Consider the following 24,005-nt stretch of genomic DNA (forward strand, 5'->3'; position numbering starts at 1 on the left):
TTGGCTTGGAGCATGTTACGGTAGGCGAACACTAGGATAAAAATGCATATTAGTGGGTGACTGGATCAAAAAAAAAAAAAAAAAAACCTTAGCTAACGTATTACAATTACTAAAAAATAAATACATGTGGAGTTTGATAGGCTAACCTGAAGCACGCAAGATAAGAATAGTTTTAAAAAATATATGAATACCTTCTACAAATGAAATATAAGTTGTAATCGTGAAAGGTTTAAATAAAACCAATGCAGTAATACAAAAGCACGCAGTGCTTCTGAGAGGATTCCCCAATGCTGACTGCAACAAGAGGGGAATCCCCTAGAACTCGTCCAATCATCTTTTCTGTATGTAAATAGCTTTCTCTGGTGCCTTGTCAACCATTTTCTACACTGGCCAATAGTCTTTCAAAGCTTCCTAACTCATGCTTTGATTGGTAAATTATTATGGCCACGCCTTTCAAATAAGGCGGAGAGGTCTCTGCGGCTGACCAATAGCTGAAAATATGCTAATACAGTTCAAAAAGTCCGCGGGAAATCTGAGTTTCGCGGGAGGGCCTTTCGCGCGTAAACCGTATCCCTTCATTCATTATCAGCTTCCTGGAGCCATTTTTCAGCAGCAGAAACGGTGGCTCTCTTCAGGTTAAAATCCATTGCATCTGTCCGTCTGCATTCTCAATATAATTTCAAAATCAGGAATATTGCTACAGTAGATTCTCTTTTATCAGAGTCAGTCAGTATTTGTGATCTCACCCTAAAGGATTTGGATAAAATCGGCTCCAAAGTAAAGGAGGGACAAAGGGAACTCGCTCCAAATAAAGATGAGAAAGGGAATCCTAACAGCCCCGGAAAAAGTAATAGTAACAGGGGTTGGGGGTTCGTCGGTGGACAAAAGTACTGTGATAACCGGGTTCACTGAGAATTTTATTTCTAATTTCCCTGCCGGTACATATATCCAGATCCTAACCTCGCCGTCCTGTCTTACACAGACCGCAAATGTCTGTGTATCAGATCAGCCAACTAGCAGTTTGATATATTCCACTCCTCACGGACCAGCAAACAGAACAGGACTTCGACCTGCTTTAGGACGCCCTCCGGTAACAAACCTACAGTTTTTTTTAATAGGTCATATTCTGAAACAAACAATGCTACTGTTAAATTTGTTTAAAATGTTAACACAACTGCAGAGTGCAAAATATTCTATACGTTGTTGGTATAGCATTTTGCTTCATGTAATTCTTTTTGAGTAACTGCACATTTATTTTTCAGCAACGAGGACAGGCTACGTAATTCTGGCTTTTTATTAAACATATTTTCAGGGTCACATACAGATATGGGGGGGGGGGAAGGTGAATGCTAAATTACACAACGTCGTTTGCAAGATCCCGTTTTAAATGGTTGAGTTTTAATCTGTAAACTAGTCACGACACTGCTGAAATCGTCTTTATTAATGTGTAGGAGATGGACAGGAGACACTTTAATTCCTGTCATATTATTTCCTGTCATATTTCATCTTTGTTTTGGTTTCCACGAGACAGTAGGCCCAGTTGGTGTTTTTTCGAGGGGGGAAGGGAAACGCGTCCTTCTCGGCACCTCTCTCTGCTTTTGCCACAGATCTCCTCGAAAAGGGCAAAAGTGATCACAGTAGAATTCGTATCTCGTGCGCAGGGTTTTAAATGTAAACCCAAAAGCTGTCTACAAAGTACAGTAGTTTACTTACCAATGTAAACAGGACAGACTTTCAGTTTACAGCAAAGTTGTGTTTTATTTTTCTCCTTCTTCCTTTCTACATTGTACAATACACGAATTTGCAAGCAATAGATCTGACTTTACAAGAAATGATGTTGATGTTGAAGGCCAGGAAGCCATGTTGCCAAAACCCCACCAACTCTGATGTTTTATAGTGACAACCGTGTACAGAAGTAATGGACAAGAGTGAACATGCACATGATCGTGGATAACACTGTTTTCAGAAGCATGTGGTATGCCAATGTAGTTGTGCGTTTAGAAAGCCGTACATTTGAATCTAACATTCAGATTCTACTAGTTCAACTTGTTTTAAAATATCAGCAATTATGCTCAAGCTTTTGTAGATATGCAAAATGCCAAGTACGTAAGTATGTTTCTTTGCATGCATCCAGGGTGGGGATGGTGCACTGAAACGTTTCAGTTCTGTGGCTTGCTGTGGGCAGCTGAGGCTCTTGGTGGCAGGCAGTGGAAACATTACATTCTTACATGGATGTGCAGTAAGTAGTTCATGGTGACATAGTTATGACTCTAATTTACATCAGTCACCGTCACATTTATAATTTGGAGTAATATTTTGCATTGTTTTTCAGGGAAGACAGGTTGATTTTACAAGTTATTACCTTGTAGCTCTCCCTTTTTAAAAAAATAAATAAATAGTCACTGTAACCAAACTCTGATTTCTCACCTTCAGGGTGTGTATTTAAACCTGATCTGGGGTTGAGGTCCTGGGTAGGGCAGGTCACAGCATGAGGGGAGTTTTTGGTTTTAAACTATGTGCTTGGGATGCACAGTGTTGTCATGTAGTTTGCCTCTGCACTAATGCATGTTGCCTTCAGTGGGTACAGGAGCATCCTCTTGTTGGCACTATGCAATTGCTCAGGGAATAGCGGTAGGGCGGTGTGTCCTGGTTCAGATTTGAAATGCTTACATTTAGGAGGCTGTGTGGTCCAGTGGTTAAAGAAAAGGGCTTGTAACCAGGAGGTTCCCGGTTCAAATCCCACCTCAGCCACTGACTCCTTGTGTGACCCTGAGCAAGTCACTTAACCTCCTTGTGCTCCGTCTTTCGGGTGAGACGTAATTGTAAGTGACTCTGCAGCTGATGCATAGTTCACACACCCTAGTCTCTGTAAGTCGCCTTGGATAAAGGCGTCTGCTAAATAAACAAATAATAATAATTTAGGCTAATCATGTTTTTGTTGAATGATTTGTTTAAATTCTCAGTCAGCTGGATGTTGAATTTGGTGTGAATGCTTTTTTTAAAACCCGGGGGAGGGTTTCAGTACCTGCTGTGTGAGCATTCACTGAAAGTACTGTATTTTGTCTTGGAGTTGGAAGCGTGTTCATTCTTTCTTTAACTAAATGGCAATTCATTACATTTTTAAAAGGGAGTGGTAACCAGATTGGGGTATTGTTGGTGTCTTTCTCAGTACTGTAGGAAGTTAGATGCACAGTGTGTTAAATCTTGAATAAACCTCTGTGCTTTTGAAGCCAAATGAATCCTGCATCACCCTAATAGGTTGCCACTTTAAGGTCTAGAGCATGGAAGGGCACCTTTTGAGGTAGTAGAGGGCCCCAAAATCCACTAAACCTTTTGCAGTCTATACATCATTTTATTAGACTCCATAATGCATTAATGAAATATTTCTTACAATAAAGCATGTTCACATGCTGTTAACCATGTACTAAATGTAAACTGTGTGACCCTGAATCTGTCTTCCATGTTGCACTTTAGACTTGGTGTATCCTTGGTGAAAGATCATGGCAGAATAAATGGTCTTGCGGGCCGAATGCGTCCCTCTGGCTTCCAGTTGCCCATCCCCCGGCTAGAGTAGAGTATTGCCACAAAAGGGAGGATCATTTTAATTTTAAATGTGTATAATGACTTACATTTACAGTTATGAAGGGGAGTGTTTTACAGGTACCTCCCACCAGGGCTGCAGAATAGTTGCGTGCAACAATGTGTGATGAAGGATTTGGACGGAGCCTGAAGATTTTCTTCTAGCTATAATGTTTTTGGTCGACAGGAACTTTCTCTTGTCAGCATCAGCTGCCACATGGCATCCCCCTCTCTCACCGCTCCTGTAGCTGTCTTTAAAACTTAACATGCCGCATTATGCATTAATAAAGCTGTTGCTTGCAATTTTACCTAGGTGATGCATTTCATTGTAATAACCTACAGGGTATTTTTAAAGTTGTTTTATTAGAAATTGGGTAGATACCACACTTAAACAAAATGCATTTTAAAAAATAAATAGATAGATAGATAGATTGATACCGTTGCTTTTATAGAAAAACAAGAAACCGTTTCCATAGCTTTACTCTGCTCTATTCTGCCATGAAGATGTACGGTAAGACTGTCATGGAAAATAATTTAAAGTTTGAGTGTAGGGTTGTATTGAAATAAGATAAAGCACAGAGGCTTTTGCTTGTTGATCCTTTTACTGCAGATCGCTGTATCTCAATAGCCAGAGATTAGATTTGTTCTTTTTAAATAGTGTGTTTATTTAATTTATTTTTTTTAAAAAGGCTTGTTGTGTACTATCTTTGAGGCAGTAAGTGGTAAAACTGTCAGGCACAGGTGTTAAACCCTTGAAAGAGCTCTGTTGTTGCCAGTTTCCCATACTTTATATGAAGACACCATCACTGGACCCCTCTTAGGCCCCTTTCTGATGATTTAAACACCTGGTAGGAAAACCAGCACAGGAAAATAATAATAAAATAACAAGCCTTCCTAATTGCTTTTCTCATGGGTGATATTTATTGGAGAATTTTTGGTCCCCTTTTGGGTCTTCACAGGTCATGCGGCAAGCTACATTACAAGCATTTGTTTGGGGCTGGTTTGGGAGAGGCGTTTAGGCCTGGGAAGACTGGTTCTTTGTAGGTTCTTGTTTTTAAAAATGATAAACATGGTGTGAGGGTAACTTGCTCCATGGCATCAAGGCTTCAGAGCAATGTTGGTGCCATTCCACAGTCATTTACCAGCCTGTCCTTCTCATTTTTAGAAGACAAATGTGCTTTTTCTGTTTCATCCAGCTTTATGATTTATCATTGTGATTATGCCTTCCAGCTGTTCTTGTTTATCAACACAGAGTAGATTGGACAACTTTCACAGAGTAAAGTGAGGTCTTTTAATGAATGTTAAATTGTAGGAACCATAATGGAGTTATACTTTTTAATCAACAAAATAAATTATAATACTATTTTCCCCCCCAACTTAAGTTATTTCTTTTCAGCTGCTGTTTACCAAAACACATGCTAGTTTTAAATGACAGGTTTTTGTTTTTTTTCAATCAGAAGCTGTTTCTTAGACAGTTGGTTGGGTCAAAATCTGCATCCCTCATTGCAGGGCTCTATGCTTTTATTTTTATTTTATTTTTTTTTTTTCATTGGATCACACTGACATATTGGGCACGCATACAGTACACCCTCGCTATAACGAACCTGTTGGGGTCCAAGCCTTTTGTTCGTTATATCGAGGGGTTCGTTATATCGAAAGGACAATCAAAATGAAGTGTAAACTGTTGGACTAAGTTAATGAGATGAGATTGTGAATAAAAGTATAATTACATGTACCTGTTTGTTTCATGTATGCAGTATTCTGTACAGAAAGCATGAATTGCGAATTGAAACTGAGCATTTTTTCAAAGTGCACCAAAGCTTCATCCAACATGTAAAAATCCCAAACTGATCTTTTATTCCAAATCATCCTGGCATGTAAAGTTAATCGCATCAGATCAATTTTGCTTTGCCACATGGTTGCGTAACAAGACAAAGTGGTTTTTGACGACCTATATTCATGACAGACATGCCTGCGTTACTCCTTTTTTCAAACGATCAATATAGTTTCCAGCTTTGCAACATAAAATTATTTTTGTTTCAGAGGTATAGATACACAGCGCGTAGTTGAATCAGGCAGAGGCGAAGTTCTAGGCATTATTGCAGAGGGAGTATTTTTAACATTAGGTAGAAAGACTAAGTTTACAATTAGGCATGGTTAAAATTCAAAGGTAAGGCACAGCAGTTACGATAAAGAATCTTGAAGTTCAGGTAACATATTTAATGACTGCTGAAATCAAATTCAAAGCTGCAGCAGTATAGGTTAGTGCTGGGACAAATATTCGAACAAATATTTTTTGACATGTATTAAATACAAAAATCAGATGTTCGTATTCGCTACAAATGACAAAAATACCTTGCACTTATTTACCGTCTCAACAGAATTTGCGTGACAGTTTAAAAAAATAAAAAGCAAATGAGAGAGCTCACTGTGTGTGTGTGTATTATATATCTATCTATATATATATATAGATATATATATATATATATCTATATATCTATAGATAGATAGATAGAGATATAACAAACCACAGGATCAATACAGCAGCTCTTAAGCCTCGATCTAAAAGAACTAGACTTTTGTTTACAAAAAGTAAACAAACAAGGTTATGGGCGTGCACTCAGTGATATCTATGGAAAGCCATCTGGGACAAAAACACATTGTGCTGCGTGAGCCAGAATCTCATGGTACTGTTTATGCCTTGCTTAAACAGTACCCAACCTTTTGAAAATGTCGTGTAGTGATTTTTTATATAGATTGTATTTATTATCAAATCTCGAAGTGAATGTATATTTGGTAGCATGTTACGACCCAAAACTCTTAATTCGCTACTAGTGGTTTTTTATGCAGTAGCTTATGCTGCAGTATATGACCGAACCTGAGTGACACGTCCATAATTACCGGTATTTGTTTTTTTAACACGTACATTATTAATGTATTTCATGAAGCATGAAGTCATTGCTAACGGAGCTTCCCGATAGATGACTGAGGTTTGTACTGCCCCATGTAGAGACGTGCGAGGCCCACAATGCAAATCATATTGGACAGTGAGTACACATACCTACAGTACCAGAACAATGTGGATACAATTTCAAGGTATGAAGTTTTATTTTATAGACCAAAAGTAAAATTTAAATAACTGTTAAACGTTACGATTTTATAAGATAACAGGCAATGACCTAACAGGATATTAAGTTTCCGTGTCTATAAAATGCAAATTAACAAAAAAAAACAAAAAAAAAAACCCGTTGCGCACAGAACAATAATAAAAGGTTTAACAAAAACAAATCACAAAGAAGTACCGTGCTGGTGCTTCCTAGCACAAGTAGCAATTGCTTTCTTCTACTTTCTACTTTCATTTTAGATTCTCGCTCGCTCACATTCTTCCTTCCGAACACCCACGCTGAACAAGACAAGCTGCAGGCTTTTATACCTGTCACCATCTGTGAATTAACACTAAATTATTCATTCTACACATGTTTTAGTTTGCATGGCCGGCAGTCGATAATCACAGACTGCCGACCATGCATTTGCACGAGCTGCCTGGCAGAGACGAGCTACTAACACCCAGGCCACATTCAACCCAATAATAACAAAGCAAAAACAATAGCATAAAATACATTCAAATCATACAATACATTAAATCATCTGTTCTAAATTAAAACAAACCATACATTTTAAATCATAATACAATAGACACAACCCATCCATTAATCGGCAGAGATGTGTCCTGCCCCCTTTTTACACAGGGCTTTTCTGCCCTGCCACAACTGCCTTAAGTTAACATCTAGCCCTAAGATTATATATTTTTTGTTGCGACTTTATGTGGAATGTAATAAACGAGAAGCAAATGTGTTTTTTCACCTTTGTTTTACAATGCCATTTCCATGTTTGTTTTATTTCAAGTCTTGTAAAGTTTAAATTTCAGTTTTTGTTTCCTTGTTCAGCTACAAAAAGGCGCAAATAAACCTTGTGTTTATTAGTTTATGAAAACGTGTCTGGCCACTGTGGTACTGTAAAGAAATGCAGTGTCTTGCGTACTATTTATTTATGTACTATGTTTAATTTGAATTGCTGTTTGGCATCCTTTTGTTTTGTAGTTAATTCACTGGGGTAAAGTAAGGCCTACACAACTTATTCTTTACTCGTGGGATATTTTTCTATTTTAATGTTATATTGTAAGGTCTTGCTGTAAAGTAAAGGCACACACACGGAAGCCACGGCCATGCCCCCTGCCTCTGCTGCTATGCTGTCTCTGCCTGCGTTCAGAGCACTGTGATGGCTTTTATTACTTTTTCAAAAACAAATGGCTATCCGAACAAATATTTAAATTGAGTTGATATCCGAACATGAAAATCCTGTGTTCGTCCCAGCACTAGTAGGAGTACAGTTTTGTCATTTCAAATCTTTTCACAAAAACAACTTTAAAGCTGCAGTGTCTAGTGTAAAACCACATCGTGAAAAACCACATTGTAGGTGAAAAACGCTAAAGTCGCTACATTTCAAAAAATATATAAACATGTGAGATTTTCGGTCCACTAAAAATAAATTGCATTACATAATCACTGCATGTAAAAAATGAGTGTCTAGTGTGAAAACACAAAATAAATTAACATCAGAAGTAATGTTTAGATAAAGGGGCATTCAGAACAGAAAATAGGAGGCACTTTTTTTACACAGAATTGTGGGAGTCGGGAACCAACTCCCCCAATGTTGTTGCAGCCGACACCCTGGGATCCTTCAAGAAGCTGCTTGATGAGATTCTGGGATCAATAAGCTACTAACAACCAAACGAGCAAGATGGGTTGAATGGCCTCCTTGTTTGTAAATGTTATAATACAAAAAATGGTGTGTGTATAAAATATCTCTATCTATATCTCAGTGTTCGCGCTAGGCCGCGACAATGCCCCCCTGAAATAAAACATGTCCCGCTCAATTTCTCTTAACGCGACCGTGTGTCCACCTTCCCAGGCCAGACGCAAGACCAATACGCAGTAAATGAATGCATTTTGTATTAACATGACATGTCTGACGACAGGCTAATCTTTTTTTACTTGTTTGTTTACACTTTTTCATAATTAAACCCATGCCATTCTCCAGTCCAGTAGAATGCGCTCGCACTAGAACTGCATCATTGATTTAAAAAAAAAAAAAAAAAAGTAGCCTACGGTAACGTTATAAAACATGTGAAATGTGTCTTTTCTATGACAAATGCTAAAATTCAGTCTCTTGGCCATTTTGCCAGTAGGCCTATAAAATCACATACACATGTATGTATACATGTATGTATGTATGTATGTGTGTATGTGTGTATATATATATCTATATATCTCTATATCTCTATATCTCTATATCTCTATATCTCTATATCTCTATCTATGTATCTATGTATCTATGTATCTATATATATATATATATATATATCTATATGTATCTATATATATATATATATATATATATCTATATGTATATATATATATATATATATATATATATATATATATATATATATATATATCTATATGTATATATATGTATGTGTGTGTGTGTATATATGCATATATATATATATATATATATATATATATATATATATATATATATATATATATATAATATATATATATATATATATATATATATATATATATATATATATATATATAATATATTATATATATATAATGTGATTTTATACAGCACTGTAACACATCTTGCATTGAGGAAACACCACTGGAATCGGAATAAAGAATTATTATGTAATGCAATTCGTGCAGTCATGGTTTTGGTAAGTGGCATTTTCAAAACCATATCATTATGTGCAGTATTAAAATAAGTTAAAATATAGCAAAACCAATGAAATACATATTGTATATTTGACATTTTATTTTGTGTTCTGTGTAACACGGGCCATCGTTTTACCTTGAGAAATTAAATACAGTATCTGAAGCAGATATACGTGTTTATCGTATCAACAACATCAACGTGTGTTGTAAAAATAAAGGAAAGTTGTTTTGAAAACTGTCCAAAATATTTACTTGGGGGCAAAGAAAGCAAAATGTCAAGAAAAAAAAATGCCATTTGATATGGAAATTGTCAAAATAAAAATCTGGAAGGTAAGAATTTACCAGTCAGGACAATGGCATTTAAATACTACTCTTAAACTATCTGTTGGTAATGTGGTTTCTTCTGCAGCGGTTTTCAAACTGGGGTATGCGATAAATTCTGAAATGGCGGACAACGCGTTTTATTTAGTATCACTTACCAATCTATTGCAAACTTTTGTCATGTAATCAACGTTTAATCGCTAACACCAGACTATTGTGCTGTATCAGAGCGTTCATTGCACATATGACTAATTTACATATTAAATATGTACATTTTAGCCCATTTTTAAGTGTCATATAAACAGTTGGGCAGTTACTGCAGTCTGTCTTTGGGATATAAAAATATACATATTAAAAAAAAAAAAAAGAAAAAAAAAAAAAAAAAAGCCTAGTCTTGAACTCATTTTATTTCCTTTGTGTGATCGTGCCTGCAAATCGATATTTATTTTTCAATGACCCGATTCAAGTTTATTGCAACTTAAGTACTGTTGGTTCATTTAAAAATACAGAATGTATGGTCAATCAGAAACCAAAGTATTGCCATGCGGTCTAATTTGACAAGCTGTTACGTCTGGTGTGTGAGTAAGAGTTTTTAGCTTTCAATCAAGTGAACAAATATGAATTGCTGGCTCAATACTACTACATTACTAGCAATGGGCGATCAAGACGAAATACTGTCCGATTAAAAATGCCAAAAATGTCTTGCGACTGAAGCTCTCTCTGATTTGTGTGGTAACAAGCAGGGACATCCATCAGACTGATAAGTAAGCGTTTTATTATTTTTTAATTAGCATCAGTACTGTACTTTGTCTTTTCTGTAATGTTATCAATAGAAATACATGATTGCCATTTGCTATCACGGAATAGTCCTCTGTCATTTCTGAGTGATTTGAGGCTAGCACGGAGGCTTTGGTGATTATAATTAATTACAGTAAAATGAACTGTTTGAGCAAAATGAATGGTCGCTTACAGCTTTAAACAGTGTTTCTTTGTATGGACAAAGCATTGTCTCACTGCAGTCGTGTGTTAGAGGTAGTGAGCAAATCCTGAGTCTGGTACTATAATACACACTTAGACAGATGCTTCCCAAAAAGGAGAGAAAAGACTGAACTTCATGTCTTCCAATATGATAGTTCAAAAATGGATAAGGTTATGCATACAATTAAAACCAATATCTCTGCACATAAATCCAATAATCTGACTTAAAGGGGTTAATAAGATGAAGCCTAGTGTGTTGTTTTTTTTTTTGCTCATGCTATGTTTAGTCATCTTTCTACAGGTCTAGTTAGAAATGTAAATCACAAAAACCAGCAAGGAATACTTTGATTCGGCGGCTAGTTTGGAATAGTCTAGAAACCTAGTTGATTTAAGTTCGTCAATGTTGTGAGTGAATATAATCTGCATGGCCAAAGAGACTAACCTATTGGATATGTTAAATCCTTCTTGGAAACCCTTTCTACAAGATATTTTCCAGGGCTGGTGACAAACCCCTGGTGTAAAGGAAACCTTAGCCTGAAGATGCTGCTGAGCTTTACGTGGTCTGCAGGAATAAACACCCATTGGCCTTAATGTCTTTACTACTGTAAAGAATAATATCAAAGTACTGTAGTCATTTATGTTGCCATGCCACCTGAAACATAACACACGGTGCTTGGTTTCAAACCTGTATTCCTTTGAGAGGTATGTTTTTACCATGCTGAACTGTTGGGAAGCTGGCTCCTCTGAGCAAATGATTATAAAAAAAAAAAACCTTGGATAACTAAACCTATTGGCTCAAAATAACAACAGTTGAAACATTGGGGACATGCTAGATGGGTTAAATTTGAACCCTCTATTAGGGCAGCTTGGTGTCAAACTGTTTTAGTATTGTCTGGAACATCTGATTAAAATGTAATCTCTGACCAGTTAATTGTGGTTCAGTGGCGACTTCATTTTCCACCAGTCTGTAATATGATGCTTGGTGTTATGATGGAGCATTGCTGTTGCCTTTTTATTTTTTAAAGTGGTGCAAAATACAATTGTCTTTGGGCATTTGATGGCTTGAAAGTGTGCAGCCAGAGTACAGTTTTTGGGCAGTATGTGCTCATGCAGAAACAGTTGCAGCTGTTGAAGGTTTTAAAAGGAAACCCGCTTGACTGCTTTTCTGAGATCTTGGCAGGGGTTGGGGGTGGTTGATGTTTGGGATTTTGAGGTGGGGCAGATTGGAATCTAGCTGGGGGAAGCCAATCAGCTGTTGCTTGGCAGTCAGAACCTGTCTGAATGAATGAATGGTTTGTACAATTTATTTGTTTATTTTTTTTTAAAAGGGGTGTAATTTGAATTGACTTTTTAAAGTGGCATCTTTTTTCATTTTCACTTCTGGTGTGCTTGTATCTCTTTCCTCTTTACACTCTTCCAGCATACTTGCCAGTATTAACCTGGTTTCAAATATGTGGGTATGTGTGTCTGCAGTTTCTCAACAGATAAGCACCCCCAACTTTCCGTCCCTATCATGTTTCAACGTTTAAGTTGTTTGGCACCAACACTGCATTTTTAAATTAATTTTGCTGCTCGTTGTAAAATCTTATTTGCAAAAGGAAATGGGATTTTTCTTTACAAGATTTTATTTTGGACTAAATTAACTTTTCAAGTTATTTTTTTCTTTTACCTCAATGTCAAGTCACCTCCACAAGATTAGATTATGGTACACTGTGGTAGGCCACTTTTTGAAAAATTGGTGTCGTACTTGCAGAATGATTGGCATACAACCGAGCCCTCGCGGTGTGGTTAAGGGGAGCCTGGGTTGTTTTTCCACTGCAGAGCTGAGCCATGCTACTGACGTCACACGCAACGAAAGACAGTTGTTATTCATTATTGTTATTAACTCAGTTTGCCAAAAGATGAGCAAACAAACGGTTTTCAAAAATGAATAAACCAGCGATACAGCTGTATCTTGTATCGCTATATTTTGTAAATGTATTTAGGGATTTCTTTTATAATCAACACATTTTACTGATTTATATTGACTTAATAAAGTTAATTTAGCTCTGTTGAAGGTGCAGGTTTTAGGGCTTAAGGTCAATGGACAATGACACTTGCTGCAGTCAGCAGGTGCCATGAGAGCTTCCTGTCACATCTTTGCAAGCGCTTCCCAGTTCTGACCTGACTGCCACCTGTGCGTAGAGTCTGGCAACTGTGCAATATTGTAACCTAAGCCAGATTTTGAACCCAGTAAAAATGACTCCTAGTTTTTACTGTGCCGACTAAGCTCAACCTCTCCTTTTTGTGAAATGTTTGTGAAGCTTGAAGTAACTAAACACAGAATAAATTAAATTTCTGGTGCTTCGTACCTAGAAGAGAGTTGCATAGGGTTACCATGTGGCTCCAGATTAACCGGACGCTGTGAGACAGAACGGGATTTTAAACTTGCCCCTAAATTGAAATAAATGAAGGTGTAAATGAACCATCCTTAGCTACAATTAATAATGGTGCTTAAATACCTGCATGCGCGTCAAATAATTGTATTATTCTAAGAATGAATTGCAGCCAGTCGCTATTTTTTCTGTTTGTTAAAATTCAATCGCCCATATTATTCTGCAAATACAATCGCATCATCATCTCGTTGCTCATCGATAGATTAGCTATTCGTTCATTAAGATCTGATCAGAAGCAGCTGATCAGTGTAAATTGTTTGCTGCGCCCAAGCAATTCCACCACAGCAGGATTAATCTCAGCAAAGGTGGAGCTTATTTATACGTGAATTACTTGCAATTTAGGGGGAATTTTGAAATCCCGGTCTGTCTCAAAGCATCCGGTTAATCTGGAGCCATATGGTAACCCTAGAGTTGCAGTCACATGGGTATGGGTCAGAAAGACTGAAAGTCGTATGTTTTGCACTCCTGTAGGCAAAGAGGCGCCTGGAACTGGACGAGAGTGACCATCAATATCTAAGTGACGGTGCCAAGACCCCCAAGGGGAAGAGCAGAGCCACACCCAGAAACCTGAGCAGCCCTAAAAGTGAGTTTTCCCCACTGCATTGGTGAAGGTGGTTGGTGGGGTTGTTGTGTTTTCTGTACAATCCCCATTTTGGGGTCTTCTGGCACCCCAACCCCCAGTCTTTTAAATATTAATTTGACCACATATTGTAAACTGACCTACTAAAAATGTACACTTGGCATTTTCCTATCGTTTTCTTCCTGGGCAGCATGTTGCAGGAAAAGCCTGAATTATCCTGCTGAACAGAGCCATGTGGTCACCTCACACAAATATAGTATAACTTTTAGGATTTTGCTTTTGTTAAACAAACAGTGAACACAATCAATTGGTGATTTTTAATAATCATTTTTGCTTCATGAAATCAAAGAAAACGTAATTCCAAACATACTTGCCAAAACTGAGCCCATCTAATTTTTGTGCATGACACACGGCGAAACAAAAATAATTAAAGATTCAAACTACGTCAGATTTCATGCACCAGGCCAATAGAGATGCATTTCATTGAGGTGCAGCATTCTGTATCTTAAGTTTCGATTACCGTATATACCATGATTTTAAAGCGCAACATTACCGGAGAGCACACTAAATTGCTTTACATAACCAAGAATGCTTATTCTCCGAAAGTGTGTGGGTTTTTTTTTTTTTTTTTTTTTTTTTTTTTTTACAGAAAATGTTGACAAATCTATCCGATTGGCTAACTTCACATTATGCACCCGTCAAACAATTTGGTGTAAAATGAAAACCAGATGCGGTATTTCTAAAATTCTTTCAGATCCTACTTCTTGAGAGTTGTGGCTACCACTGATACTATTGCAGTTTTTAGGACGGAGATCACAAAATTTACACTTCTGGAGACATTTCTAAATAAATTGAGTACACTTTAAATAAATTCAGATTCTCGGCTGGTGGATATTTGTTCTGATAAACAAGCAGAGTCACGTTGTCAGTCAGACCTCAAACCGGTAGAATGTTCACTGGAGCGGAAGAGTTAAAGGATTGGTTTCTAAACTACATTACCCAGAACTGATGACGCTTGTTTCATACGTTTTGGTTTCCTATATGGCCATTGGATAAAGAAATTTAGTTTCGTGGGTGTTAGTGGCTGTTGCGCTGTCGGTCTCACAGTGCAAAGTTGTATTAAAGGTTTTTGTAGTTAAACATTCTTCCTAGAGTAGGTGGTCAAACTTTTTACTGGGCTCCTACTGTAGACAAAGGCAATGTAATGGTATTGTTGCATTAATTTAAATAAGTTTGTTGCTGTGTGTGACCTCGGGGTTTGTGAATTAAGAGGTGTACTCTGTATATATTTTGCTTTGTTTATGCATTTTTTTCAGTGTTTGTGCGAGACTTTTGCAGTTTAGAGTTTTTCAGGACCTTGCGTGACTCGCTAGAAATCTACAGGAGTTTTTCTATCAACAGTGTTGTGACAAAAGCAGAAAAAAGTACTTGTCCGACAGGCAAAGTGTAACGGTAAAACTTGTTGCCCCTGGCATCGGTTGATATGAGTTGGTTCAGGAGGCCTTTCTTGGGTAGTCTTAACTTGGCCCTTAATACTGCAACATTGGTAGTTTTGAGTCCTGGCTTTGAAGGTAGTATTGCGTTCTGCTTGCAGAGCTATGAAGGGGAGGAGGGGGGAGGTCTTCTAGCAAATATCAGCACTGTGGCTGACAAGCCAGTGCCATTGTCCCATACCTTTCATGAGCACGTAATTCATAAAATGAATTACTGCCATGTGTACCGCTCATACAGCTGTACAAATGGCTTTCTACCTGTTTTTGCACTAAATTCACTACATTTCTAAAGAGTTGATTTTGCATTGCTTTTGATGTTTGTTGTTACACAAGATGAACCGGAACGTAAAAATTGTGTAGCATAATAAGTTGAGCCAGGCTTGAGGTTTATTTGTGTTTTCAATCCAGATCCAGATCCCTCAGAGAAGACTCGCTACGACACATCGCTGGGCCTCCTCACAAAGAAGTTCATTCAGCTGCTCGGCCAGTCTGCTGACGGTGTGGTCGACCTGAACCGAGCCGCCGAGGTCCTCAAGGTGCAGAAAAGGAGGATTTACGACATCACGAATGTGCTGGAGGGCATTCACCTCCTCAAGAAGAAATCCAAAAACAACATTCAGTGGATGTATGTTTAATGGGTGTTATTACTGTGGAGGTGTGGGTCAGCCAGGCAGGCAGGCATAATCCTTGCATGTTGTGCTTTTTATACAAGTTCTCTGTGAAGCAGTTGAACATCACATTTTCTCTGGTTTGAGTATTTAGGATTAAACAAACTGGTTCTGGCAGTGTGAATTTTGTGGGGTGATGTGGCAGTCCTAATAGCCCACATACAGATGTATTTTTATGTAGGTCTTATAAAAGTCCTGCAACGGTGAGTGTTGATGAAGTTCATCTGTAACACTCAGTAGACAGACAGCTGCTTGCAAGGGTCAAAGGTTCCAGTTGGCAGCTTTTTGGAAAGTGCTTGCGATGCAACATCTTTGTCAGTAGTGTTTTGCTTTTTAAGCAAGTTATCGGCTGTTTGGAACTTCTAAACAAAGAGGTTGCACAGTAATACCAAATGTATGCATTGTTGATGCTCCATATTTTTTCTTTCTTTTGTAGAGCAATGTTCATTGTGCCCAGTTTAATAGTTTGTCTCCAGCAAGACATACCTAATCTGTGTTGTAGAGGAAGTTACGTAATCTGGAATAACATTACTGTTCTGTATACAACATGTAAAAATATATATCTGTACAGTCAGCCTATACAATATAGCTGTAAAATCAAATGAATACCTAGCACGCTATTTTAGCTTATAGGCTACCGTTAACACAATCATGTTGCTGCATTGTACACAATACTGTACAATGCAAAAATAGATTATTTTAAATTGACACAATGATTTGAGAGCATTTTCTTTTTTTACTGCAGCCTACTGGTACACAATTGTTATTTCTTAGCAGACACCCTTATCCAGGGCGACTTGCAATTGTTTCAAGATATCACAATATTTTTACATAGTTACCCATTTATACAGTTGGGTTTTTACTGGTGCAATCTAGGTAAAGTACCTTGCTCAAGGGTACAGCAGCAGTGTCTCCCACCTGGGATTGAACCCATAACCCTCTGATCAAGAGTCCAGAGCCCTAACCACTACTCCACACTGCTGCAATTAACATAAGTTTAGTATACAGTACCATGCATAAACTGCACAGACTTTACAGAAATAAATTGTTTTTGAACTTGCATAGGACATGGCTGCAAGGAACACATGGCCTACCTGCCATGTGTTTCTGGTGGTATGAGTCCAGACTTTTTCTATGCAAAAAGCAATTATAATTCAGAATTTTATTGTAGTACACATCTTGGGTTTCGAACCACATTTCTGAAAGCTTCTTTCCCTTTTCCAACCGTTCAATCGCAGTTAATTTTAAATTCTGTAGAGGTATTAGTTTTATATGCCCTCTTAATCCTGTTAATTTTAGTGACTTATAGGGTATTTGTTGGTTTATTTTCGTCCTGCTATTTGGTGTCACTATAACAGATGTCTCTTTGGCTCCTGCGATTCAGTGACCTACTGTGACATCACACTAAATTGGTTATTGGGGGACATGCATTGTGTCCGGCATGCTCACACCACGCAACTTTTAATTGCAACATTTAATTCAATAAATGCAATTTTTTTTTTATACCACTGGGGGAAAAAAAACTGTTGTAAATTCTAGGGAGGGTCAGGAGCATGGATACATTTTACTACCTGCTGGTTGTGATTTGTGGTTTCCTTTACAATGAATATACTAAAAATGTATATTTTATATCTATTTATTAAACATTGTTTTAGAAAGTTGCTTTCAAAACATTTAAGACTATTTGCATGGTTTACAACTGGATGGGATTGTAACATTTAACATATACCTCTCCGATAGCCATTTCTATTGGACTCTATTGAGGATTAAAGTGTGAATTCAATTCAAAGTGTGTGGTTTCCATTGGGAAAAGAAACAAAACCCTGGTGAAAGCACAGTTGGATAAGTAAATCTTTTTATTGGCAGTTTTCACTAAATCAAAAAGAAAAAGCAAACAAGCATGCTATCTTTGCACCTTTATCCACAAGGCACAGGAAACAAACTCAACCAACTCCTGCATAACACCAGTAGCTTTTGTGAAATAATTCCCCTTTTGTCTCTCACAGCTTTTATACCATGTCCAATTAGTTACTCCCTAACGAGTAACCTAGTGCTGCCTGTGCAAATTTACCAAATAAGTCTCCTAAACACCTAATCCCTGTGGTTTTTTTTTTTTTTTTTTTTTTTTTTTTTTTGGTTTTTTTTTTAGAATGGAACCTTAACCTCCTTATGCCAGGACTTCTGCACCAGGCCTCTGGGCTTAAGCCAATTAGGACCCAAAGCTTGTAGAGACAGGGAAAAGCAACATAAATTAGCACTGCAGTCCTTTACCCTGTCACACTTGGGCTTTGCTTTGTGCAGAAGCTCTGAAAGGGTGTGACCATTGTCTTCTCTCTGGACAGGGGCTGCAATCTGTCAGATGACAACGGGACTCTAAATCGGTGCCAGGGCCTGAGCCAGGAGTTGGCTGAGCTGAGCCAAGAGGAGAAGAGGCTGGATGAATTGATAGAGAGATGCAACCTCGACATACGCCAACTCACTGAGGAGTCGCACAACCAAAAATATCCTTTTGTGCTTGCTACCAACAGTGGAAGACCAAAAAGGTCAAATCTGCTTATGCATGGTGGGCTGGTATACATACTACTTTGTTTCCTGTAGTCTTGAAATAGAGAATTGTTTATTGACTGTCCATGTTTCCTTTTCATGTTAACACAACACTGCAGACCTACTGTATACAGGTCTAAGAAAGACACTATACTGTGTAGTATAGGAAACCACCAGGCCAGTAAACTAGTCTAGAATATACTGATATGTGCAGTATATTCATGCCCCTTCTGTTATTTCCTCGGTAACACTGGTTTAGACACCTTTGTCTGCCAACATAGTGAGTACTTCACTATTTCCAGGAGCTAGAATATTTAGCAGCTTTGTAAATTTAATACAAAAAACTACAAATAAAAGCAACACAATAATGACATACATGATACATTAATTCTGTCTGTACCCACAAGTTTTATAACATTCTTGAAGGTATCTAGTCTAGTTAAAAATACCAAAAGAAACTAGTACAATTGTTTGACAAATATCTATAGTACAATTGTTTCAGCGAACAAACCAATGCTCATGGGATTTAGTCATTTAAAAAAAAATAAATAATAATCCTTCCTTCCATCTTGATTTGTTTTACTGCACCTCCTGTCCAGACATCCTCTTGTGGTTAGAATGTGCAGTTCCCTTCAGCAGAGCAAGGGTGTGGTGGCAGGATTCTCACAAAGGTGTCTTTTTGTGATAGCTGCACTTTATTTACCAGCAATGGATCATTTCTTTTTCAGGAGCAGGATCTAGTTAAAGGGCAAAGTCTACTTTCATGTACATCTCAAGGGTGCTGAATTATTATATTGCAAATCGTCGATCTGCAGTAGTGGTTGGTGTGTTTTTTGGGAGGTTTTCCTTAACCTGCTTTTACATTTTCATATATTACATACCAAGACATCCGGAAGATCCGAAGCCTCAGGGACCAGACAATTATCGCTGTGAAGGCCCCGTCGGAAACGAAGCTGGAAATGCCAGACCCTTTAGAGGTTAACAAATGAGTATTATCTTGTGAAATGCATCTTCACGAAACGTAAGAACATGAGCTCTCTGTGCGCAGGAGAGTCGTACAGCCAGGGGAGCACAGGTTTCCCATAGGTTAGGGAGGTAAAAGGGTCAGGAACTGTTTCTCCTCATAGTGCTACAGTGGACCCTACTGGCCAGGTACCCTCAGATTTCAGGCTGGCATTTGGACTTCAGAGTGCCCATGGTCATTTTATGAGTGAATTTGTACTGCATTCCACCTTCTAATGGTGGTCTTTCAGGAGATGTAGGACAGTATAAAGATGTGTATTATGAAATCAGACATTTTTTTTTCTTTCTAATTTCAGTAAGATAAGAGCATCAAACAGTGGGTCTGTTTGTATACAGGTTTCAAGCACTTTATGTGATGGGTAAGCAGGGCGGGGGTGGCAAGAAGACTGGTGCCGCTTCCACTACAACCGAGCCGCGGCGGGTTCGTACCGAGTCCTCACAGTGCGGTTAAGGAGAGCCTGGGTTGTTTTTTCACTGCAGAGCCGAGCCGTGCTACTGACGTCACACGCAATGATTATATATAATATATATATTTTTTAAAGATTTGCCAAAGATCTTGTTTTAAGGATAGTTGTTTTCTCTAGATTTGTTTGGGTGCTATCTCTATCTGCGCGAGCGCAACGAGAGCCGTAGTTGTATGTATGGTACAGCTGTACAGTATTTTGTTTGACTATTTTTTAAAATAAGTTTAGAATTGTTTGTTTATTTATATTAATATGATAAATATCAAGGATGAGACATTTTGTAGAATTGTTTGAGTGCGAGTCAAGTGTACCGTACCCGCAGTTTATGTCCATTTGCTTCAAATCGTCAGATTTGGGCATAAATGTTCTCATTTCTGATGCATGACTCCACATCTTTCTGAACACTTCTGTCTTCCCACAGAGAAACTAGAGCCTTCACTGGCTCGGCTCGGCTCACAGCCGGATTCAGATGTCTTGTGAGGCCGGAGTTTCACGGTTTGGTTCTCTCTTGGCTCGATAAATAGCCAGTGGAGAACCACCCATACCTGTACCATACCGAGCCCTCACGGGTCAGATGTGCCAGTGGGGCATAGAAGTCTAGTGGGTACCTAGTAAGATAAGGGGGCTATCCTTTTTTGTTTTTATTTGTTTCTGACTACCACATTTGTCTGCTACAAACTGTCTTATTGAAAAGACAGTAAGTGTTTGATACTAAACCAGGGTAATGTGCCCTTGTATTGAGGCATGCATTACTGACAATTTTTAATGACCGGTTCTTTGTCTCATTTTATATTTATTTGCCAAGCAGTATTTTTATATATATATATATATATATATATACACAATACCGAGCAAGTGGCACTTACTGCAAAATATGTGGAATAGAAAGTGTTCATTAACAATGTAAATTGAATCATTTCAGAAGTTCAAAACCGTATTTTGTCAGGTATTTAAATTAATGGGTTTTCTGCCATCTTTCTTTAATTTTATAAGTTAACCTAGTTTGTGAGAGGTGCATTTGCACCCCATTATGTATTCCATGTGATTTCAATTTTTGCAGCTGATGAGGGGTTCAATGTACAGTATTTCCAAGAACTATAGTGAGAATTACAATCTTGAAGTACATTCTCAAGTTACTGTTTGCTCATGTGTAAACCAATGGTGGTCAAATTTTGTATTTACAGATCGGGATATGTATGTTACTGATACAGATCATCAAATGTAGTACTTGCTTTAAAAATATATATATATATTTTATTATAGAAGCTGCAAGTACATTTAACCAGCACTAAGGGGGCCATAGAAGTGTTTTTATGCCCAGAAGAGAATGTAACCAACAGTCCGAATAAAAACTCCACCCTAGACGTGAATGGAAATGCTTCCCCTTCAGTAAAAAGCTCACAAGGTAACCTCTTATTTACACACCGTATTGTGTTATTTTATAGATCTGGTTGGGTGAGAGGGTGGTCTGCCATGAATAGAATATCTGAAAGTCTTTTAAAATGTATGATTTAAGATAGTGGAAACTGGGGTGAGGGTCCCCCTGAATACTGTTTCTGGTGTTATCCAGAACACAACTCCCATTTGTGGTTCTGGCACCGTTTTTATGTGCAATTTGTTCTCAACTTTTGGCTGGCTTTTGGGTTGGTTTGTTTGTTTGTTTGTATCTAGTTTGTTTTTGTTTCTTTATTTTTTTTTTTTTTTTTATTTTAGCGTGTGTCCCCAGCAGTTCAGTGAAGGTGGATTGCTCAGTGCCTGTTTCAAACTTATCTCCTTTTACTTCTCCAATCAATCTTTTGCAACAAACAGAGGACCAGATTTCCTCAGTGTTAGAGGGGCCATTTGTAAACCTTTCTCCTCCACACATGAATGAGGACTACTTGCTGAGCCTTGGGGATGAAGAAGGAATCAGTGATCTGTTTGATGCTTACGATCTGGAGAAGCTATCCCCTTTGGATGAATTCTTATGCAACTGATTGATGCGTTCCGAGTGGACTATGATGGAACCAGAAAGCTTTTTTTGTAGTCACCTCAGTCCTTCTCCTTCCACCTGTGGCAGTTATGCAGTTTGCCTTAACTAGCAGATATTTGGTTGTAGGGTGTAAGATGACATGAGTTTTTAACCTGCTTGTTATCCTGGCATGCATCACCCACAACCACCAATTGTTGTATATTCTAATACTTTTGCAATCTTTACCACCCTTATGTACTTCAATCAGATGGGATACAGTGTTAGAGAGAGTCATGTGCATCGATTTAAGTGCCTGAGTTCAGATTGATCTTCTGCTGCCTAGTGTGTATATCCCTTTTGAGTGGCATGAGGAGATAGGGCTGGTAAAAACTAGAACAAACATGTTCAGTCAAACTGAACTCACCCTGAATAGTGCAGTTCTTTGGGGGATTCATCAGAGCATAAACTCGTACACTAGTACCAGTTTTTCTGTGAAGTAAGGTTCTAAAATACTGTGGTTGCCACTTGCAATCTTGGTATATTAATGTATGTAACATTTGACTGTGTAACATCATTATCCAAACTCACTGCGTTTTGACTTTTTTGGGGTAGATCCGTCACCACAGAAATCCTGGTTCTGCCATTAGTCCAGCAGTGCAACTAAGGTACATGGAATAGCCTCACACAATTCTCAAAGTATTATGGCAGGTGCAGATTGCTGTCCAGCTCTGATAAATCCCAAAGACCTGAAGCATTTATTTAAAATGAGTACTGTAAACATGTACATTTAAGTGAAGGTAATTTGTATACTATTGCTTCAGAATTGTAACAGTATAATAAGATCATTAATCCAATGTCTTAATCAAACAGAACTACTAAAAATAGTTTATTTATGGGTGAAGACATTTACCTGAATAAGCAGGAAGTTTTTATTTTCCTGTAACAGAACCACTGGGAACCCCTGTCTCGGGGAGTTTAAATTTTAGAAGACAAAAGATCAATGTCCCCCATCTTCCACTTCTTTGTTCTTCAATGACTAGTAAAATGGTTAATTTGCTCTTGATCCTGCTCCATACGAGTTGACCAAAGAAGAAAATGGTACCCGACAAAAATGCCTGGTGGTATGTTTTGTGAATGAAGCTGTAAATGTCCGCTGCTAGTTTTGTTCCTGTTTGGGGTTGCGACCACGCCCAACAACAAAAAAAAATCTTAATGCAACAATTTAAGACCATAAATATTAGATTAGAGCCACAACACATACGTTTTTAAAATGGGCTCTTCAATTTAAAATCTAAAGTGTTCTCTACAGATGACTTGAGTTTTGTAACATTGTCAGTGTATCTTACACACATTTGTGTAACGGCACTGACCCCCTCCCCCTCCAACTTTTTCAAATATTAGTCCTTTTCTTCTGATCAATGCATAATTTCTATAATGTATTATAAAACTCCTTCAATCTATATATGTAGGCATTGATGCCTATTTTATAATGTATTTATTTAAATTTAATATAAACCTTGATGCAGTATTCAGAAACACTTTCGCATTGGTGCGTGCTTTAGTGTGCAGAGTTAATGGTTGCTTGAATTGAGCACCTTTGAGATCCCCTGTACTATTTTATTTTTTATTTATTTTTTCCCCCCGCAGGTAAGGGTGTGCCCCATTTTTAGAAGATGGTCAGAGAACTGTTCTCTTGTTATCTCTGTAAATCTCAAGTGTCTGTAAGCTGTATTGAAGCATGTTTAACAGATAATTTATAATAGAACCAGGCACGAAGAGTAAAAACCCACAGTTGTCATTTTTATTTACCTTTTTAATGTATTGAGGTCAAATTGCACCCCAAAATTGAATGCTTTGGCTTTTTTTTTTTTTTAAAAAGGGTGTATTTTTATTTTTATATATATATATATATATATATATATATATATATATATAATATATAAAATTAAACCTTTTGAACAAACAAACATTGTCAACCTTGACACAAATGGAATTCTTAAAGTAGTCTGTAGATCTGTGTAAGTAATTGAGCCCTTTTACTTCATGAATTTGATTTGTATATAGGCAGACTGAATCTGGACACCAACTACTTTTTCTTATTTCAATCTTTCTTCTAAACCCTTCAGAGTGTTCTATTATCTGCCCATATTCATGTGATTACAGTGTTTTGGGGAAAGAGTCAT

General features: G+C 37.6%; 1 protein-coding gene across 1 annotated transcript; it reads left to right on the forward strand.

Moving 5' to 3' along the window:
• The first annotated feature begins 506 nt into the window (after window positions 1–506).
• LOC117399900 (transcription factor E2F3-like) lies at window positions 507–23,690 on the forward strand. Its single transcript, XM_033999335.3, has 7 exons — window positions 507–1,090; window positions 13,571–13,682; window positions 15,581–15,797; window positions 18,183–18,341; window positions 19,247–19,361; window positions 21,135–21,276; window positions 21,585–23,690. The coding sequence occupies exons 1-7, from the start codon at window positions 815–817 to the stop codon at window positions 21,845–21,847; spliced, it is 1,284 nt and encodes a 427-aa protein (XP_033855226.1). The 5' UTR covers window positions 507–814; the 3' UTR covers window positions 21,848–23,690.
• Window positions 23,691–24,005: the final 315 nt, after the last annotated feature.

This window comes from Acipenser ruthenus, chromosome 4, assembly GCF_902713425.1.
Source record: "Acipenser ruthenus chromosome 4, fAciRut3.2 maternal haplotype, whole genome shotgun sequence".
Lineage (NCBI taxonomy): Eukaryota > Metazoa > Chordata > Actinopteri > Acipenseriformes > Acipenseridae > Acipenser > Acipenser ruthenus.

Bases quoted from the DNA above. Each gene is read 5' to 3' on its own strand.
- LOC117399900 (XM_033999335.3), top strand. From the start codon at position 815: ATGAGAAAGGGAATCCTAACAGCCCCGGAAAAAGTAATAGTAACAGGG. The intron at 13,683-15,580 runs GTGAGTTTTCCC...TTTTCAATCCAG, and splicing joins AAACCTGAGCAGCCCTAAAA to ATCCAGATCCCTCAGAGAAG. The intron at 15,798-18,182 runs GTATGTTTAATG...CTCTCTGGACAG, and splicing joins AAAAACAACATTCAGTGGAT to GGGCTGCAATCTGTCAGATG.